Source organism: Elaeis guineensis, chromosome 1, assembly GCF_000442705.2.
Source record: "Elaeis guineensis isolate ETL-2024a chromosome 1, EG11, whole genome shotgun sequence".
Classification (NCBI taxonomy): domain Eukaryota; kingdom Viridiplantae; phylum Streptophyta; class Magnoliopsida; order Arecales; family Arecaceae; genus Elaeis; species Elaeis guineensis.
This window is the reverse complement of record NC_025993.2, coordinates 160,120,434-160,141,150: the sequence shown is the minus strand read 5'-3', so window position 1 is coordinate 160,141,150 and position 20,717 is coordinate 160,120,434. Positions and strand designations below refer to the sequence as shown.

The window sequence follows — 20,717 nt, the reverse complement described above, 5'->3', positions numbered from 1 at the left end:
CTATTCCTGCTTTGAGCTGAAGATTTTAGAATAACACAGCTGTGTTCTCAAAGTTGGACACAAATATTTTGGATTTTAGTTAGTGTATTTCTTTAGTTGTCTTAATCATTCGATATTTGATAATAATTCGGTCAAATATTAAAATTTAAAATTAAAAAAATTCAAATAATAAAGAAATACAAAATAATGAAAATAAAACATATAAGATATTTTATGGTCCAAATGGATTAGAGAGTCTGGTAAGGTGTTAGCTTATTTAACAGGAAGATAACAGTAAGGGGATATTTGATAGCATGTAATCTTTCTAGAATTATATATAATTTTGTAATAGATAATTAGATTATACTATTTATTTCATTATTTTCATAGGTAATGCAGCATTACATATAATGTGTCATTATCTCAAAAAGAGGTAATCTGGTTGTTTAAGGAGAGATGGTCATGTGATTATATGTAATCTTATAATCCTGTAATCTTGTAACAAGATAACTTCAAGATCAAAATATCTCTATCAAAATAAATTAAATTTTATATTAAATAAATTAAGGGTAGTTTCAGTTGGTGAAAATAAAAAAGAAAACATAATGGGTAGTTTCTACTGATGATGTCATTGAAAATGATTGGTCTCGAAATTAAGTTGTCTTTCTAGAAAATAGACAATAATCAATAAGTAAAGATGGATGTATTTTGAAAAAATTAGTTTATATTCTATGTAATCTAAATTATATATCAAACATTGCAACGTAGGATTCTCCGTTATTTTATAACAATATTACTGTACATACCAAATACTGTAATATAGAATTTTTTGTTATTTTATGAGATAATCACATTCTCTCTGTAATCATATTACCATAGTAACATTATCTATATAATGCATCAAACGCCTCCTAAGGGGTTATATGTTATGCAAATGGCAAAAGTTAAATAATGAAATATATTTTTTTAAACTCGAGCGGCCGGTAATGCTCTATTTACATCATGGTGTATCAAATGCAAGGATTACCGCGATAATGATGGATTCAATCCTTTTGATAGATACATTGGTAATAGCTTGTCAAAGTGCCATTTTGTTCCTAGATTATCAGTTGACACAGCTGACACAGGTGAACGGGCACGGTTGGTTTATGCTCTTATGAAATTGACGTGTATTCCATTCCTGTAATAAATGGTGATTCATGTTCGTGCAAGTGAACAAGATCTTATGGTATGTTTATCTTCTGACTCGTATAAATTCATGCAGTCTAAATTTCTGTTTGGGTTAGTAATGTTAAAGCTCTGTCTTCATATTTCGTTGGTAGGGTCGGGCAAAATTGAGATGAGGGTGGGACTCTTTAGGTAACGATTCCTAAAGAATTTACTCGGCATTCTTATTGGGTAAGATGATATTTAAAATAATCTTTCAAACTAGTTTATAGTTATTTTTTAAGATCTTATGATGAACAAATTTATATGTATAAAGCACCATGCAGCATGGTGGTTCCAGCTTCATTAGTTTTCAATGATATAAGGTCATGGATGGAACCTTGCCTGTTGGTTCATTGGAACACTGCGTAGGAACTACACCTAAGATGATTGGCCCCCTACCCATCAAAATCACTTTGGATGTGTTTTCAGGCAAGTTAGATGCAGGTTTTGAATCAAGCACCGGGATTTTCTGCAGTGCATGGGCTACATTGCACGATACTACGCAGGCCTAGATGGCTGCTATCAAGAGATGGACGGCTCTTAAATAATATATACCGATGTGATATGATACCTACTTGTAGACTATCTTGTTTGATGGTTGTACATTTTTTTTATAGCAGACATCTAAGACCGTATGACAATCTACAGTGCGGCCTACATATTGTAGGGGATTCATGCTTGCCAACCAAACACTCAAAATGGCAATTTCTAATCAAAGTTGGTTCCACTGTTATTCAAGTTGTTTTAATCTAGACTTAAACATCAAATCAATTACTCTTGAAATTAACTTGATAAATTGGTGTAGTTGTCACATACACAACAGAGTTTTTAATCAGAGATTTTTCTGATAGTTTATCATGAAATGATTTTTTTTATTGTCTTTATGATCCCACCAACCAAAAATATTGACTTTATTTGGATTGAATTAGCGCTGACTAAGAAAAAGGCAAATCTATGACTTGATTGGTACCCTGGTGGCTTATCATTAGGTCGAAGTTGCTTTGACAAACAATCAATTGGCAGTATTTGCAGGGGTAACATCATCCTACCATGCTACCCGGGTAGCATGTCACTTATGCTTCTTTAAATGTGGCCCAGTCTAATTGGACAATCATTTACTTCACATGATTTAACTTGTCTTGATCCTTTTTTACCTACATATCTCAACCTAACTGATACTAAAATTTCCATATATCGGACGAAAGGGATACCATAACTAATCCAATTCTATTGAACAACTAAAATCAAACCATTGACAAATGACCTAACCCAACTTGATCCACAACTTCCCCATCTTTATGACTTGAATTGGGTCAAAGATCCAACAAAAACAAAACCAATTCAAGCTTCGGGTCAAAAGTGTAACCAGACCTCAATTTCTACCAAGGAAGAGAATATACCTATAAAGGTTTCAACAACTGGTTTTAGCCTAGAATAAGGCAACGGATCGTCTATGCTACCGTATATAGCTTATTAGCAATCCCTAGTGATTGTACTCATATTGTAGGATTAAATTCCACCTTTACTATAGTTTTAAGCAAAGTCCGTAGTATCGAAATCTGCATCCATGTCGGTAGATTAGTAGTACGATGCGGTGTGTCTTAGTATCGTGCTATTCCAGTATAAATTGACAAAAAAACTAGCAAGAACAAAAAAGAGGAAGAAGAGAAAGAAGAAAAGAACAAAGACAAAATGAAGAGGGGAGAGAGAAGGAAAGAGAGAAAGGGAGAACATCATTAGTCTTATTTTGATGGCTATCGCTCATCATCACTCTCTCTTCTTTCTTTTATTTTTTGATCTTTTTTATTCTCTTTCTTTCTCTCTCTCACTTGTTGCTCAATTTTATAAACTATTCCAATTTACTGTTAGTACGATTCAAAATATTCGATTCAGATGGTTTAGAATGATTTCACTTTTCCTGATTTCGAGTATAACGGGCGTGGCTACCCTTTATAGACTGTCACGTAGCAACAAATTGGATGCGGAGCTCAGCGTTAATTAGTGTTTGAAGTTTTGGTGAATATTGAGGCAGGGCTATTCATACTAATTAAAAAGAAAAAAAAAAAAAAAAAGTAGAAAGAAGGCTCGACCAAAGAAATTGGGAGAGTTTGAACTCAGGATTTAGCCTTTGACACCACCTCCATTACGAGAGGCTTATCTTTTGTTTTAAATTTAGTCCTTTCCTTTTTAACATGTATTCTCTATATTTTACATCATGCATTCATAATGATACGACATAAAATTCTCAGCAAATAATCCGAGAATTTGTTCATCGGCTGAACCAATATTTAGACCGGATAAAGAAAGCCGGCCCCGACCGCTTCCGGTTTATGGACCAGTCGGCCGGTCTATATAACATGTATTCTCTATAAGATCATCGCCACGGCAGCCGTCCGCTTATATAGATTGCTGCGTCGCCAAGTAAGGCGCTCTCTCTCTCCCTCCCTCCCTCCCTCCGTCCTCCTTCCTTTCGGTGCGACCAAGAAGAAGAGAAGAGAGGGGCGGCGCCGCCGGCGGCCGACGACGACCAGAGAGGTAGGAGATGGCGGTGGTGAGCTCCGCGAGTGGCCTCCTGGCGATGCTTCATGAGCCGCACCCAGCGCTCAAGCTCCACGCCCTCGACAAGCTTAACTCCCTCGTCCCCCTCTTCTGGCCCGAGATCTCCACCAGCGTCCCCACCATGTGAGCGCCATCCTAACCCTAACCCTAAATCCTTGCTCTTTCCTTCTTTTTCCTCCTGCTTTCTTGCTACTTGCCGCGTTTCTTTTTTCGGGATAGTTAGGGTTTCTTGATTGGTTGGTTGGGAGGCTTCGCTTGGTTTCTTGTGGTTGGGGTAATTTGATTGCACATTTGAGAGCATCAATGTTAGATTTTGGCATAAACCCTAGAGAGGTTTGTGGATCGGGCGCTCGGGTGGCAGATAATCTCGTGACCTACTGCAAGATTTGATCTTTTGTTGTGTAGATTCGATCTTTCATTTTGTCGGTGTTTTTGGAAGAAGTCCTAAGTTTCATCAATCAATTGACATCTTCTGTCAAGAATCTCATTAACTTTCCCAGCTTCAGCAAGGAATGTATAGAATTTACTGATTTTGCCATGTGCTGTGTAGTGAAAGCTTATATGAAGACGAGGAGTTTGATCAGAGACAACTTGCTGCATTGGTCGTTTCCAAGGTTATATTTTTTCTTTTATTCTTCTTTGGATGCCTCTGTTTTGAGTTCAGGACATGTAATATATGGATCGCAGCTGCGAGCTTTTCTGAAATGGGATGTGATTGGTGGTTCTCTTGCACAGGTCTTTTACTACCTTGGAGAGCTTAACGACTCATTAACATATGCACTGGGTGCTGGCCCCTTGTTTGATGTCTCTGAGGATTCTGATTATGCTCATACTCTTCTCGGTATGAAATTGTTTTCATTTTCTTGATAATTATTTAGTTTCTCTTTCGATTGGCTCTGGTTCTGATACATTTTTCTTCCTGCCTGCATCAGCTAAGGCACTGGATGAATACGCCAGTCTTAGGTCCAAGGCTACAAAATCAAGTGAAGATGAAGACAAGGTGGATCCACGATTGGAGGCTATAGTGGAAAGAATGTTGAACAAGTACGCCCATAAATTACCTTTTTTGGACCACTTTAACTGTTATATCATGCCAAATATTCTTATGTTTTCTTAATTTAGGTGTATTTTGGATGGCAAATACCAACAAGCCATGGGAATGGCTGTTGAATGTAGAAGACTAGACAAGCTAGAGGAAGCTATAAGTCACAGCGATAATGTTCAAGGGACGCTTTCATATTGCATCAATCTCTCCCATTCTTTTGTAAACCATAGAGAATACCGTTGCGAGGTAAGGATATTTTTGCAATGGAAGTTTGTCATTGCTTTAATAATTAGATAAGGGTCTTTAGCAAGAAAGAATCAGAAAGAAATAAGGGAGGTTTTTGTCACATCTAACTGTGTTTGCTATACTTTGTTCACTTTACTATATTGACTTTAGAGTTGAAAAGACATTTGCGTCCTAAACAAATAGTCAATAATTGGTATATATGAATATGATGAGTGAAATGACTATGCACCGGAGGCATTGTTCTCAACCATGTTTGTAGTGCTGGACTGTATGAGGTCTGTAGTGGGTGTATTGACTCATACTGGTAGTGAATTGATACCTGATGCACCTCTTGTACCAAGTGTTGGTAACAAGATCTAGACTGTATTGGCACTATACTAGTTGGGTCTCTATATGGGTTCCTAACTGGTACTATGAACCCTGTTCTCAACATATGCTTTGTTAGCTAACAATGTATCTATATTTATCTTCTTTATGAAAATATTGGTAATCTTACTAAACAAACACTTACCATGCTACCATTTGGTTTCGAAATGTCCTATTTCTTTCAAAAGGCTTGTTTGCTAGTATATGAAAATGACAATACCTTGGTTGCCACCCTCTTTTCCAAGTGAGAGGTTTCCAGTGTAAACCTGACTGGTGGGACAAAACCAACGTTGTTCTCCAAAAAAGAAAAGATAAAAATGATATAAGTCTGTGCATTTTCTACGCAAGACATGCTTAACTCTGATATATTAATATAACTTGTGAGAGCTTGCTTTCTTTTAGCCTTAATGGATATCTACTTAATAACATCTAGGAGGGATCTATTTGTAGATTTAAATTTTGGAATAGAGAGCATTATGGGTCTTCATAACCAGCCCATTCCTAAATCCTTCCTTACTAAAAGTGTTTCTGAAGTATCGCTTCCCTGCTCCTGACCAACTCCTACTTTAGGCAAGTAAGTTATGGGTATCTACTCAATAACATCTGGAGGGATCTATCAGTAGATTTGATTTCTGAAATAGATAGCATCATCATAAGTTCAATGAAAGTTCAAACATCTAATATATGTATGTCATGAGGCTTGATATAGTATACAATGATTTTGTTGAACTTTGATAGATGACTATGGGAAGTTCCGCATCAGAAGGCATAAAGAGAACTGGTATTTCACTCTTGATATTTTTTTTTCATAAACTGATTATGTGTGTTCAAGTACAATCACTTATTTCTTTATTGTACATACTTCTGAGTGGGTGCTATGAGAGATGTTCGATAGGAGGTTTTTTTTTTTTTTTAAATCTAAGAAATCATCATTGATTGAAATGAATATATATCATCGATAAGGATTTTGTGGGAACATGAATTGGGAATCTGCAAGTAGTATTTTGCATTGTTTTTGATATGGTTTATTCTTAAAGATGGGTGTTGCGACCATATAGCATCTTCATAGAAGATGTTGAGAATGATATAATTATTTATGTGAAGAAAATCTCTTGATGATTTACTCAAGATGAACTTGTTCTTGGTATTTCAAAATTTCAAGGGTGAATATGTGCTCAAGATACTTAAAGCAGTAAATTGTTTGGGCGGGGGGACACATTCAAATAACTCATAAAAAAAGTATTAGGGTTCTTTGCTTGGTGATTTATGTTTGAATGAATTCTTCAAATAAAGGTTTGGTGGGTTATGTATGTGTGAAGTATTTTTTTTTTGTATGCACTTTTTATTATATAAAAAAATATTTTCTTTGGATACATGAACATGGCTACAAAGGATAAATAAATCATATATTTTCTGTCTTGCTTTTACTTTAAAACATTTATAGTTCTCATCTTCTCTGTTCAGTGTGTTTAAAGAGAACAACATCACTGGTTGATGAAGAGTGCAAAGAGTTTGACCCAAAAATCTGATTTAGTTTTGTTTGAGATAGCTTTTATGACATCCTTTAGGAGTTAGCTTTGAAGTACCTAACAAAATCGATCTACTACAAACGACCACTGTATCCCCTTCAAATGGCATGTATAGGTGCATTGCATTATCCTGATTCCCAATGAATTGCTAGTTTTCTAGCACTAATGTGATGATTGAAGATGCTAAGGTCCTCTTGTCATTGTCATGCGTCCCCCACTTATATAGCATGTATAAGTTTCAGGTATATATGTCATGGGCTTTCACATAGGTGAATTCTAGCGATTGTCATTTTGCTTGATGGTTATATTATTAAATCAAAGCAAATGATGAACTAGTCATTTGTCTGAATTTGGGGGTCACTATGGCGGGCTTCCTTCAAAGGGTTTTTTTTGTGGTAGTTATAATAAGATGGTAGAAGACTAGAGTTTGTAGTTCATCAAGCATGGTTTGCCATTGATGACGGACAAGGATAGTGGGGATGTGAAAATGCTTGAACGATAACATATAGAAATATTTGGAACTAGTCATCTATTGCCGTAGGCTTCCGATCGGACCACAATTCGATCTGGTAATAGAGAATAGTATAGGTCTGCAGGATGAGAACACTGACTGGTACTTGCAGGCAAGTCCACTTGCTGGAGTGTGTCTGATGGGGAACTCTCTGACGATTAAGTTAGCTGTGAACCAGGAACAGAGGAAGGAAGATAGAGAGAAATAGGATGATTAACCCTCAAGGTGCTTGAGAGACTTATCTGAGGGGTTCCCTTCTTCCTCCTTTTGTAGACGGAGGGCTAGTGGCTGTTTTTGGAGGAATGGCAGCTGGCCATTCCATTATTGTATATGCAGGGTCAATGCGTAATGCTTATTTTGTCATTCCAGCAATGGCATAGTGATCTTGGTGATCTACTATTTTTTTTGTGAGATCTTGGGGATTCTTTGTGCGGGGCATTTATCGATGATCTCAGGCTGGTATAGTCCTTATACTAGATCAAGGGCATCCTAACCATACGGACCACCTCAGACCTATAACAGCTGATTCCACTGTCATCCAAGGTCAATCCAGTATCAATATTCGACATATTTTTGGCACATTCATCATGGTCAAATGAAGAAGCAGGAACTGGATGTTCACTGGGAAATTTTCTGAATTGGATAATGACATACAGGCTAGAGTTTAAGAATTATGTGGATGGAAGAATTGCTGGTTGAAGTTCAATTATTCATTGTCATACAAAAGACGTCTTGGATAAATCCATACAAGTGTGGCCTTGCAATAGTCATCTCCAAGGGAGCCATTGGCATTTTTACTAACAATTTGATGATCTTATCTTTTGAAAGAATGCGGATGTGTTGACAGTGTTAGAGCAATTGGAGATTAAAGTTAAAAGCAAATAAATAGTCTGCAACAAGGAATGCTTAATAATGCTGGTCTCACTTTGTAACCTAGTTCACTATGTTGGGCATCATAATGAGAGAATCTAGTGCATTTGGAAAAATGATGTCTGAGCATGAGTATTGCTGTAAGCAGACTCGTGTCTAATGCTTTTGACTTTTAGTCCATTTGATTACATGTATTCTTCTATGACTTTTATCCCACATTGTGGTTCTTGTCTCCAACTGCTGGCTAGATATTGCAACGGAATGAGTATCATAACACTTATTTTACAAGTTCCATCATATTTCTCTTTGGCTTCCTCTTCTTTTGATCATGTAATGAAAGTGCTACTAATATAATCTGTTTTTGAAACAAATTGCTAATTTAAGAAAATATTCTCAAGTTCATATTCAGTTATAATTTAGTTGCTTTTGTTTTGCTCCATAATTAACAAATTCCTCGGGCAGTTACTTGCATACGTGGTGGTGACTATCCGGTAAATTAGTTACCAAAGAGATTGATAATGTGATAGTTAATATAACATTTTGTGGCTGAACTATGCATGATTTAAAGAGATGGAGCAAAGTTGCCGAAGAGGAAGGACTGAAGGAATGTGTTTAGTATTGTAGCCTTGTAGGTTGGTTTGGAATTTTAAGTAGTGATATGAATTTGATGATCCACCATCCCATGTTAGAATGGAGGAATATTTTATAAAAATAAGGACAACATTTAGGGAAAATGAAAGGTCATGCGCAGCATTTGTAAGAGATGATTTTAATGATATGAGGAAACATAGACTGTTTGATCTTGTTTAACTGCAAGAAGGAAAGATAATAATTGAGATTTAAGTGCAGAAGTGGTGGATTAGGAGTTTGTATGTTTCACTTCACATCCTTTCCATTTTCTAGGAAGATGTTAAATGAGTGCGAATTGGTTAATGACGAGCTTATAGAGTCAGATGTTGATGATAGAGACAACACTCTGAATATCCATCACTTAATGGTATCACTACCTTCAAAAATGATGCGTGGCATTGCTAGTATTTAGGGAGATGGTAGAAGGAAAGCATAAGTCCACTAGCCCTTTCTTAGTGGTCATGACATAAACTTATTCACATGCTTTACCACCTGCATAAGTGCAGTTTGAATTAAAGCAGCCAGTTGTCGAGATTTATTGTGCATGGAGATTTTAAGCAAATCCAGATGAGCAAACACTTCACATAATCTAAGGTTGTTGTTATATGACATTTGAACAGTGCTTCATTTGATTTAGTAATATTTATTTGAAATGCTGCCAATAGCTAACTGGATTGCCCTCAGCCAGTGCAAGGGCTTGAACTTGCAGCCTCAGCCAAAGAAATAGGATATCCTGACAGCTACAAGAAAAGCTATTCATCAAGAAATAGGATATCATAATTAGTGATGGTGATCACATTTACATCTCTAGTTATTCATCAAGAAAAGTTATTATTCACGCCACAAGTTTCAAACACATAAAATATGTTAAGAATGTAAGTTGCAAGAAGAAATAAGTAAAGACATGGGAGGAAGAGGAGGAGTAGAAAATGGGAGCAAGAAAAGAAAAAGAATCAACTCTTTCTTTCACCATTGCTGCTGCTAATAGGTTATGGGGAATTTATTTAATCTATTGGATCATGGATCGGAAGCCCTAGCTACCCAACTTGACTTGTCAAGGTACTTGGGATGTGTCTAGAAGTATTTGGACTGGATCCTTACCAGACTCGATGTTATTCAAAAATAAATAAATGGATTCATGTGGTAAGTGGGGAGTCAGATGTGAATCCCTATATTTGCTGGATACCAGCTACAAGTGCTGTTGCTTAAGGGAATCTTTTGTGTGGTAGAGGCTGCTGGATATGTGTCCCTTCTTATCTATAAGATATCATTTGTGACTAGTGACAGAATCTATTCAAGCTGTCAGTTCTAGTGATCCAATACAAAACCAAGGTCTGTGGCACGTGGTTGTGGATTATGTTGATGCATGATTGAGCACAAGTCATGAATTTATGGTAATCCCCATTTGCATGGTATGATGAGATAAAATCAATGGTATAAGTATTAATCCATATGAATCAAGGATTCAAGCATTAATCCATATGGGTCGTACTAAGTTGGTAAATACAGAGGCTTTCTGCTGCTTACTGAGTGCTTGGACAAATTACACCAGCTTTGTTGGCAGATACCCTTTGTAGATATGGGGTTGTACCATGACATGGCCTTACTGGCTGGTGCCTGTATGGGCCATACCTTGATACTTCAGACCATGCTACCAATTTTTTTTTTTTACGATGCCCTGAAAGCAGTAGAGCTGTGTATCTGGCTGTATTTTGGTAACATTTGGTTGTCTCCTCTATTTTGGCCGCTGTGTGAGTTGACTCAGTATATTGTTTTAATGTCATGAATCAAGATGTGTATTCTGCATTATTGTAGTTCTGGTAATCTTTTATAATCTTCACTAGGATTGGTCTGGTAGTTTCAGCAAACTAGTGGATTTTACACTTTACTAGGCGTATGTAATATACTCATATAAGAAATCAAATTTTCAATAGATTAAATAGAGTGGAGTAACCTTTGCAACTTGGTGCATGTGCATGCTAGATTGTTGCAGTTTCAAGCTGTTATGAGCAATTTATCTTACCCTCAATAGGATGGTCTTGCTCTTGCAATAATTGTTAGTTGAAAGATTTACTTTCAATAGATGATGAAGTAACTTGGAGATGTCATTCCATGGGGAAGGGATTTGCTATTCACAAGGGAGAATGGATCTGGAAACCTTCAAAAAAGAATCTGAGATATTTTAGGCAGTCTTCCTTTTCTCTTCTTCAATCACTTGTTTGTAATCCTTTTAACTAGTTCTTGGTTATGTTTTATGTTGTCCTGGACTTCTGGTTTTAATTTAAGCTTTTTATGATATGCGTTAATTGTGGTGAAGTCCTTGTTTTCTTGGAATAAAGTGATAGTCCATGTGACCTTTGCACTATCCTTGAACATAAGGATTCAAGTCTTGACGAGACGTCCCATGGGACACTAAGATGGAATACCATCCTTTGTGTCAGGATAGGATTGTCTAGCCATCGTCTTGGCATCCTGATCAGGACATCTTGGGACATCCCTTGTCCCAAGCGTCGGGATGGGGCGGGATGGTGGTGCATCCCATTCCATGAAAAAAATTAGGATAGCTCTGTCCTATGGAATTTAAAACTTTGCTTGAACATGCCTAATTTGATATTTGCCAGGCTCATTGTCTATGCATCATCTTAGATATTGCTGTAACTGTTTCACTGAAAGCATGCTTGTTTTCATTTTAACGGGGCACAAAGGCTACCAAATGATCTCAAGATAGATAAGAGAAAGTGTATTAGTAAGTATTATTAGCAAGCCATTCCTTCTCTCTATACATAGTCGAAGTGCTTGGGGTTATAACTCCACCCTCTAGGACAGCTCCACCTTTGTATATTCCCAAACAACCTTCTCAGACCATCCCTAAGAGAGAGTCTGCCTCATCTATTTCTCTAGGAGCAGGCTGCATGGCCTTCGCATTGGCTGGGTGACATGCATCACACATTGTCAGCTCACTAATGGCCATAAATGAAAAGGACAGATGTCAAAGAAAGCTTTTCTTTGATTGTCAAAAGGTGGATGAAACATTTATCCTAAGTGCATGGTGCGTGCTGTGAGATTGAACAACACAGCATATAGGTGGCTGCAAAGCAGCCTATCAAAGTTTGTAACAAAAGTTTTTGGTTTTTATTCTTCACTCGTTTGTAGCTGTTGCTGATGTAACATTCTTCCATGCTTCAAGGGTCGAGGTACATTGACTGGAGTGCTGAGCCTCATATTTGTCTTAATAGACTTTGCAAGTTCTGGAGTGTTTAGTTGGGTTGTTATCTTTATATGTAAGTGAAAATGAAAACTTTACCAAGGTATTGGTAGGGACAATTTGTTCACCATATGAAGTCTGAAAATAGGTTGGTTTATATGTCTAGCTGTCTGATTAGTTTGTGCTGATGCTTGCTTCACCTACTTCTTGCATGTTTTGACTGTGTGAGAGGGCGAAATGAAATTAAGAGAGCATGTTGCTTATGGTTATTTAATTACTGAACATTCTTGCTAGGCGCATGTCAGTGCACATCATTATCTCGCAAGGATTGTCTATATTATAGAGCAAAGAATTGTGATTTTGTTGTAAAAAATTCTTGAATCCTACATATAGAACACCAAAGGTTGCCTTATGCTCTATTTTTGTAACTCTAGTCTGTATTGTTTCTAAACGATCCATGAGAAGCATAAATTACAAAATACATTTATGAAACACTTGGAACATATTTGTAAGACATATTAACCAAAGTTTAGATATCTTATGGCAGAAGGAGGAACTGGCTCAAATTCTAAGGGGTATTCAGGTAATTTGGAGATGAAACAGAGAGATGATGTTTTCTCTACCAAAAGGTTTTGGGGCTTATTTTGTAGGCGTTTGCTCTGAGTTTATTCAACCCTTCAGAAAACTGTTTTACCTGAAACATTTAAAGTGTTTAGTTGGTTGCTGGGGAACAACAGACTATTGACTGGAAAGAATATGAGGAAGAGAATTTGGAGTGTGATGTCTACTTCTGTTTCTTGTTGGGAGCAGGTGGAATCAAAGATCATCTCTTTGTAAATTGCATAGCAGCGAGGGAGATTTGGAGTTTTCTGGGAGACTTCTAGGTTTTATAGTAGACGAGGTAATGCTGTGGATCTCTGGAGTTTGTCAAAGCTGAAGGTGACCAGGAAGACTTGGAGAAGAGGTTGGAAATGATGTTAGATGCTGCATGCTGGCAGCTATGGCTGGAGAGGGATTGAAGGGTGTTTAGGAATGAGGTCCTGGGAGCAATGGATGTTGTAAGGAAAGCTAAACTTATGCTAAGTTCCTGGAGAACTCTGTTACCTCAGAAGAATTTTGGAGATGTCCAACTTTTCTTCAGGAAAATTGGATGAAATGAGGTGGCTCCACTGTCACTGGAACCTCTCTCTTTCCTTTGTTGTGCTTTTCTTTCTTGTCCTTTTTTGGTAAGCTTTTTGCAACTTGTCGGTAAAATTCTTGAGGCACTTTGTGCATACTGTTTCCTCAAACAGAAAAAAGACATTTGTGGCCCCAAATGCATATGGATTCGCATTTGTTGGATGACTACTGCCCGTAAAACATGTTTCTTTTGTGAGTTAATTATATTGTCACATAATTGATCATAGATGCCTATAAATTTATACATGATTTATCTTTTAGCCGTTACTATTTGCTTTAAACATTTCAACTTATTGACGCTCAAGTGTTCAATACCCAGAGTACCAAACTTCAAGCAACATAGCTTAAGGGTCCATCTTGTTTCTCAGTAATGGAAATAGTAAATGACCTCATTCTCCTCTTTTTTTTTGATCACAGGTTCTCCATCTTCTAGTAAAAATATATCAAAAATTGCCTTCCCCTGACTACTTGAGCATATGCCAATGTCTCATGTTTTTAAATGAACCAGAAGCTGTGGCAAGCATTTTGGAAAAACTTCTGCTATCTCACAGCAAGGTACTTTGCTTTATTTTCTAAGTGTTTTGCTTTCTTGTTATCAAAAGTAATGGAGTGTTGTCATATGTAAATTTCAGGATGATGCTCTCCTAGCATTTCAGATTGCCTTTGATCTGGTGGAAAATGAACATCAAGCCTTCCTGCTAAATGTGAGAAATCTTCTGCCGGACTCCAAGTCTCAAGCTTTAAATCAGGTAAACCCTGACCGTGGATCCACTCTACCAAGTTCCGAAGATGGAAATGCAAGCACAGACAATACAATGGCTACAACAGAAGATGTTCACATGGCTGAAGGTTCTCATACTCCAAATGGTAGTGCACATAGCATGGATCCAACTGAACTTGCATATGCTGACAAGATTGTGAAAATAAAAGGAATTTTGTCAGGAGAGACATCAATACAGTTGACATTACAATTCTTGTACAGCCACAACAGGTTTGATGCATGATTTGCCCACAATCTTGATATCCACCCTTTCATAGGCCTAACTACGGAAAATAAATGCTTTTTTTTTTTGGCTTATAGGTCGGATCTTTTGATTCTGAAGACAATAAAACAGGCTGTGGAAATGAGGAACAGCGTATGCCATAGTGCAACCATATGTGCTAATGCAATAATGCATGCAGGAACAACTGTGGACACATTTCTTAGAGAAAACCTGGTATGCATCAAGTATATTAATCTTTAGTTAGTGCCTATTCTTGTTTCTTGCTGGCTTGTTTCTTCCAATAGTTACTGTTGGTGTCTGACTTTAACATGAACTGTTGTTGTTATCATTTTGCAGGAATGGTTAAGTAGAGCAACAAACTGGGCTAAGTTTAGTGCCACTGCTGGATTAGGGGTTATCCACAGGGGCCATCTTCAGCAAGGTAGGTCTCTGATGGCACCATACCTGCCTCAGAGTGGTGCCGTGGGAGGTGGCAGTCCATACTCAGAAGGTGGTGCCCTTTATGCTCTAGGCTTGATTCATGCCAATCATGGTGAAGGCATCAAACAATTCCTTCGTGAGAGCCTCCGTAATACTAATGCTGAGGTGCTTCTTCCCTTTTGCAGATCAGGACATGGTGTTATGATTTTTAAACTTTAGACCTCTAAAGCTCTGAACTTTCATAACCTTGCAAACTGATTTCTGTTGTGCAGGTTATCCAGCATGGTGCATGCTTGGGTTTGGGATTGGCAGCTTTAGGAACGGCGGATGAGGAGATATATGATGATCTAAAAATTGTCCTTTATGCTGACAGTGCTGTGGCTAGTGAAGCTGCTGGTATCAGCATGGGATTAATTATGGTTGGGACTGCAAGTGAGAGAGCAAGTGAGATGCTTGCTTACGCACATGATACACAACACGAAAAGATCATTAGGTAAACATAATCTTAAGATGTGAGGCATAAAGCCTACCATCTATGTTGCATTGAAGTGGATTATTTAAATTTTTTACGAACTGATGTTGTTTGGAATGGAGGATAAACACCATATCATCTCATAATATGTTAATGCTACAGTACAATGCTGTCAACATTTTCTGATAAATAAAAAGGGCATCATTCTTCTTACATAGGTCTCTAAGAGTTGCATTCTTATGAAGAACACATCATTCTTGTAATCTGAAACTATGATGGGGACCTAGAGCATAGTTTGAAGCTGCTTATGTTTCTCGTGCTGATGTTTATTTGTTGATTCACCTTTTTCCAGGGGTTTGTCGCTGGGAATTGCATTGACGGTCTATGGAAGGGAAGAAGAAGCTGATACTTTGATTGAACAATTGACTAGAGATCAAGATCCTATACTACGTTATGGTGGTATGTATGCTTTGGCTTTGGCCTACAGGGGTACATCAAATAACAAAGCCATCCACCAGTTGCTGCATTTCGCTGTGTCAGATGTCAGCGATGATGTACGGAGAACGGCTGTTCTAGCCCTTGGATTTGTCTTATATTCTGAACCTGAGCAGGTCAGTTTGCTAAAGCTGGATTTTATAGTTGAATTGACATCTTCATTTGATGGGGGTGGCATTTTATCTTTCAATTCCATGTCCACCTTGCAAAAGGAAGTAGCAGAATCACCATAGACTGTTTTTTTAGGGTGGCAATGAATTGGGTTGAGTCAGGTCAAAAATCCCTTAAGCCATACCTGATCATTTATTTATCAGTTAGAAAAGAATATACCTAATTCAACCCACTTATTTTTTTTTGGGATCAGCAAGCCTCTTACTAAACCTGCAGACTCAATTAACAGTTCACTTTTTTGTTATATACTTTAATAAACAAATGGGGCCAAAAATAGAGGATCCAGGATTTTCAGAAATAAAAATGAGAAGTGATAACTCCTGAAGGTGCTGTATCCTCCACTTTTCTCTTGTGTGTATCTTAGTCATTGTTTGGAAATTTTGTAACCTTCCTAATGATAATCCTGATCAATGCTTGACAAATCCTAGAACCCGCTGTGCAGCAAATACTATCTTAAGGGTTTGAGGGTGGATTTAGAGGTTCAACCCATGGTGACCCATCAGGTTGGAGGGCTAACCTATGCCCAACTTGTTTGAGGTTGGTGGGTCTAGCTGAGAAATTGTCACCTGTAGTTTGTGTGGACATTTTAAAAGCCCATTAACAGGAATTAAATGCTGATATGCCAAGAAAAATAATTTAGGCTGTGTTGTTTGTTTCTGTACCTTTATTTACTTGATTAATATATGTCCATCACTGAAGTACTTAATTGCTGCATACATTTGGCATAAGTGGTTAGATTTTTAATTCTCCCTTATTTTGTTACTTAATTTGTGGTAGTGATGGCTCCATTAAGTCCCCCTTTTTTAAATAATTGAGAAAAATGGTAATATTAGGAAGCTATGGAAAAGTTCCGTGCGGTAATTATTGTTCTTGATTTCTTATGGCCTTGCAGACCCCAAGAATTGTTTCCCTGCTTTCTGAATCTTACAATCCACATGTCCGGTATGGTGCAGCTCTAGCAGTAGGCATTTCCTGTGCAGGTACTGGGCTGAGTGAAGCCATTTCTTTGCTGGAGCCTCTTACATCAGATGTTGTTGACTTTGTTCGTCAGGGAGCCCTCATAGCAATGGCTATGGTTATGATCCAGACTAATGAATCCTGTGACGCGCGCGTAGGGACATTCAGGTATGTCCTTTTGCTGTATTCAGATTATGTTATATGCAAGTTTGATAACTGGTTTGATTTGTGTGCTTCTGTTGTCAATGTGTCTAGGCGACAGCTTGAGAAAATAATTCTCGATAAACATGAAGACCCAATGAGCAAGATGGGTGCCATATTGGCCTCTGGAATTCTTGATGCTGGTGGAAGGAACGTGACAATTAAGCTGCTATCTAAAACTAAGCATGATAAAATTACTGCAGTTGTTGGGCTTGCAGTTTTCAGCCAATTTTGGTATTGGTATCCCCTTCTCTATTTCATAAGCCTCTCTTTCTCTCCCACTGCCTTCATTGGACTCAATTATGATCTGAAAGTTCCCAGATTTGAGTTCTTATCAAATGCCAAGCCTTCCCTATTTGAGTATCCACGCCCAACCACACCTCCCACATCAACTTCAGCTGTCAAGTTACCCACTGCTATTTTATCCACAACTGCAAAAGCAAAATCAAAAGCAAAGAAAGATGCAGAACATAAGGCTAGTTCTGAGAAGTCGTCCAGTGAAAATGCTTCAAGCACTTTAAGTTCAGGAAAGGGTCCTAAATCTTCTGAGAAAGATGCCGATCCAATGCAGGTAATTTTCAATTTCAATCACAGCTTCATCAATCTTGCCAAAATTCTGTTTGTGACAGTGGATGCATTTTTTAATTTGCAGTAATAATTTAATAGAATTGCATTTTCACATATCATGAGGATGAGCATTGGTACGATGGTAAAGTTGCTCTATTGTGACCTCGGTATCATGGGCTTGAAACACACAAATATCTGCTCATGTGGGGTTAAGGATATTTGACCCTCCCTGGATGCTGCAATGGCTGGAGTCTTGTGCACTGTCTCTCTTTTTCATTATCACATAGCATGATGGGAGATCCTTTTTAAAGCAACAGTTTAATTTAAGTGGTCGACTGATGATATTTTGCAAGCAAACCATGAAATTGCTGGCTTCCTATTCATTTGCCTAAATCTGGAATATGTTGTTTGAAGTATGCTGATTTGTCTAGAGTATGAAAAGGGATTTTGCCTAAGCTGAGGCAGGATTGAATCTTGAGGCTGTATTCGAGGACAGCTTCTTTCTGCTTGTTCATTTGCTTTGACATATATAGCGTGGTTGTACATATGTTACATGCATTTAGACTAGTAGGGTTACATATATGGGATCATTGCGATAGCCATGCTCTCATCCAAGCCTGTCGTCGTGGCAAACCTGTACTTGGAACGTGGATGCATCTCATTTACGTTGTTTTCTACCTTTCAGAAAAGGATAAGCTTAATAGTTTATTACATCAATGATGGACTATTTTATGATGACTGTGAGCTTCTTCGACGTTTTAGCATTCTATACCTTGAAAACCTTGTTTTATTTATGCTCTGAAAGCTGATTAAATGTCACTTAACAAATTTTGCCTGATGATTGTGTCAGGTGGACAGCTCTTCCGAAAAGAAGGTGGAGCCTGAGCCATCTTTTGAGATTCTGACAAATCCAGCAAGGGTTGTCCCTGCTCAAGAGAAGTACATTAGATTTTTGGATGGTAGCAGATATGTGCCTGTGAAGCTGGCACCCTCCGGTTTTGTTCTTTTACGGGATCTTCAGCCAACTGAAGCTGAGGTGCTAGCTCTTACCGATGGACCGTCGCATGCGACTGGTGCTGGAACGGCCACTGTAGCTCAGCAGGGATCAGGTTCTTCAGCAGTGGCTGTGGATGAGGAGCCTCAGCCCCCACAACCTTTTGAGTACACCACATGATGTTTTATGTCCTTGCGCACAATTTGGAATGACGGAGTTCATGGTTGGGTAGGGATTGAACTTTTTTTACTCTGTTTCTTTTTGTGACATTCCATAATTTTTTCCTTTTTGTCCTGAATAGTTAGTGTGACATTTGTTGGGAAGGGAAAAATGTACAATTAATAGAGAGAAAGCTGGGCGTCTCTATGAGACTGCTTGACGAAAGCGTTGGGGCTTTGGCAAAAAGGTACTACAAAGAGATGTCGTAGTGCCCCTCTGAGTTGCTATCAGATCAACGCCACTGCAGACTGCCAAACATTGATAAAGTTGTTCCCTTCTAGTGCCAGCAATCTATTTTATGTGAACATCTTTTCTGGATGGTGAATCCTTATTGATGTTAGCGTTTTATACCAAGTTTCTCGTGTATCGGGCATATTATGAGCGAAACATTAGAAGTTAAGCGGGGAGTTTCAGTTTGCAAGTATGCGTCATCTGTTCAAGTTGGGGTAAACCTTTCAGTCCGCAACCGCGTGGGGCTCTTATGTTGTGCCCATCACGTCAGAGTGCACCTATGTTTGAGTGCAGGACCGTTGCATGTACGTATAAAGCTAAATTCTTGATATTATTCTCTTTTTTAAACTAGGTATCTGGTGCAAAAATGTTGCCGTGTTCTTCCGTTTCTTTTTTTTTTTTTTTAATAAAAGTAACTGGAAACGCTGTTATTTTTATTTTTAGTTTTTAAAGTGCCTTAGGTTAGGGATTTTTTTATTTTTTTGTCTGTAATAGTATTTGCTCCATCTCATTTTTGGAACTACCGGCCACGTTGAAATCATCAATCATTGAATCGGTGATTTTATAGCCATGCTGGTGCCGACGTTGCTTTTTCTTTTTGTGTGGGGTGGGGGGTTGCGGGGCAGTGTTGGAGGTGCGATGAGTGGGAGGCTGCGAGGGGAGGAGAGCGCGGAGCAGCGGTGCAATCGTGGGATGGGAGGTGTGGAGGGGTGGCCATGGCATCGTGCGGGGTTGGGGAGGGGGGGAGGTGTGGAGAGGCGGCAATGGCACTATGTAGGTTGGTTGTCAGCAGAGGAAGATCGGCCATTAGGGGGTGGGAGGAAGACGGATCGATCGCCAGTAGAGAAAGGTCGGTTATGAGGAGGGATGGAAGGAAGAGTGAAATGAAGAAAAAAATAATAATAAATATAAATTATAAATAATTTTAAAAAATATTTTAAAAAATATTTTTTAAAAAAATATTTTTTAAAAAATATTTTTTAAAATTAATAATTTATTATTAATTGAAATAGCCACTTGGGCATGCGATTTCATCGGAATCGTTATTTGGACCGGCGATTTCAGTAATAATATTTTTAAAATAAAATATTATTTTTAAAAAATAATTTTTAAAATAAAATTAAAAATTATTTTTAAATAATATTTTTTAAAAATTATTTATTAAAATTAATAATTTGTTATTATTTTAAAAATTTATTTTAAATTTTTGCGGCTACGTGCCGAACACCCATAACCCCCCCTTCGATGCCACTCGCGGCTCCTCCGCACCCATCCATGCATTTTTTTAAAATTATTTTTTTAAAATAATATTTTATTATTATTTTTAAAATAATAAATTTTTAAAATAATCTATTTTTTAAAAATAATAAAAAATAAAAAATAAATTATTATTTTTTAGATAATAATTTTTAAAATAATAATAAAATATTTTATTATTGCATCAAGATACAACGGCAACCACGGTTTCAAGTCAATTTTTTGATCTGTATTGCAGTGGCAGTAGACTCAGACTCATCATGGACTGAGGTGTCTGGTGTATTTTTTTTTTAAATTATTTTTTTAAAAAAAACACCCATCTACGTCGCCATCCTCACCCACCCTCCGATCCTTCGCATCCCATCCTCAGCACTGCCCCCTGGCCACCCACACTGTCGCCC

At 37.7% G+C, this 20,717-nt stretch overlaps 1 protein-coding gene across 1 annotated transcript; it reads left to right on the top strand.

Annotated features, from left to right (window-relative positions):
• The first annotated feature begins 3,606 nt into the window (after positions 1-3,606).
• On the top strand, positions 3,607-19,153 carry LOC105039349 (26S proteasome non-ATPase regulatory subunit 1 homolog A). The gene is made up of 14 exons (XM_010915487.4): positions 3,607-3,870; positions 4,298-4,361; positions 4,483-4,588; positions 4,680-4,791; positions 4,870-5,038; positions 13,746-13,883; positions 13,961-14,319; positions 14,410-14,545; positions 14,669-14,917; positions 15,025-15,245; positions 15,577-15,835; positions 16,783-17,015; positions 17,103-17,619; positions 18,466-19,153. Exons 1-14 carry the CDS (start codon positions 3,731-3,733, stop codon positions 18,787-18,789), a joined length of 3,027 nt encoding a protein of 1,008 aa, XP_010913789.1. The 5' UTR covers positions 3,607-3,730; the 3' UTR covers positions 18,790-19,153.
• Positions 19,154-20,717: the final 1,564 nt, after the last annotated feature.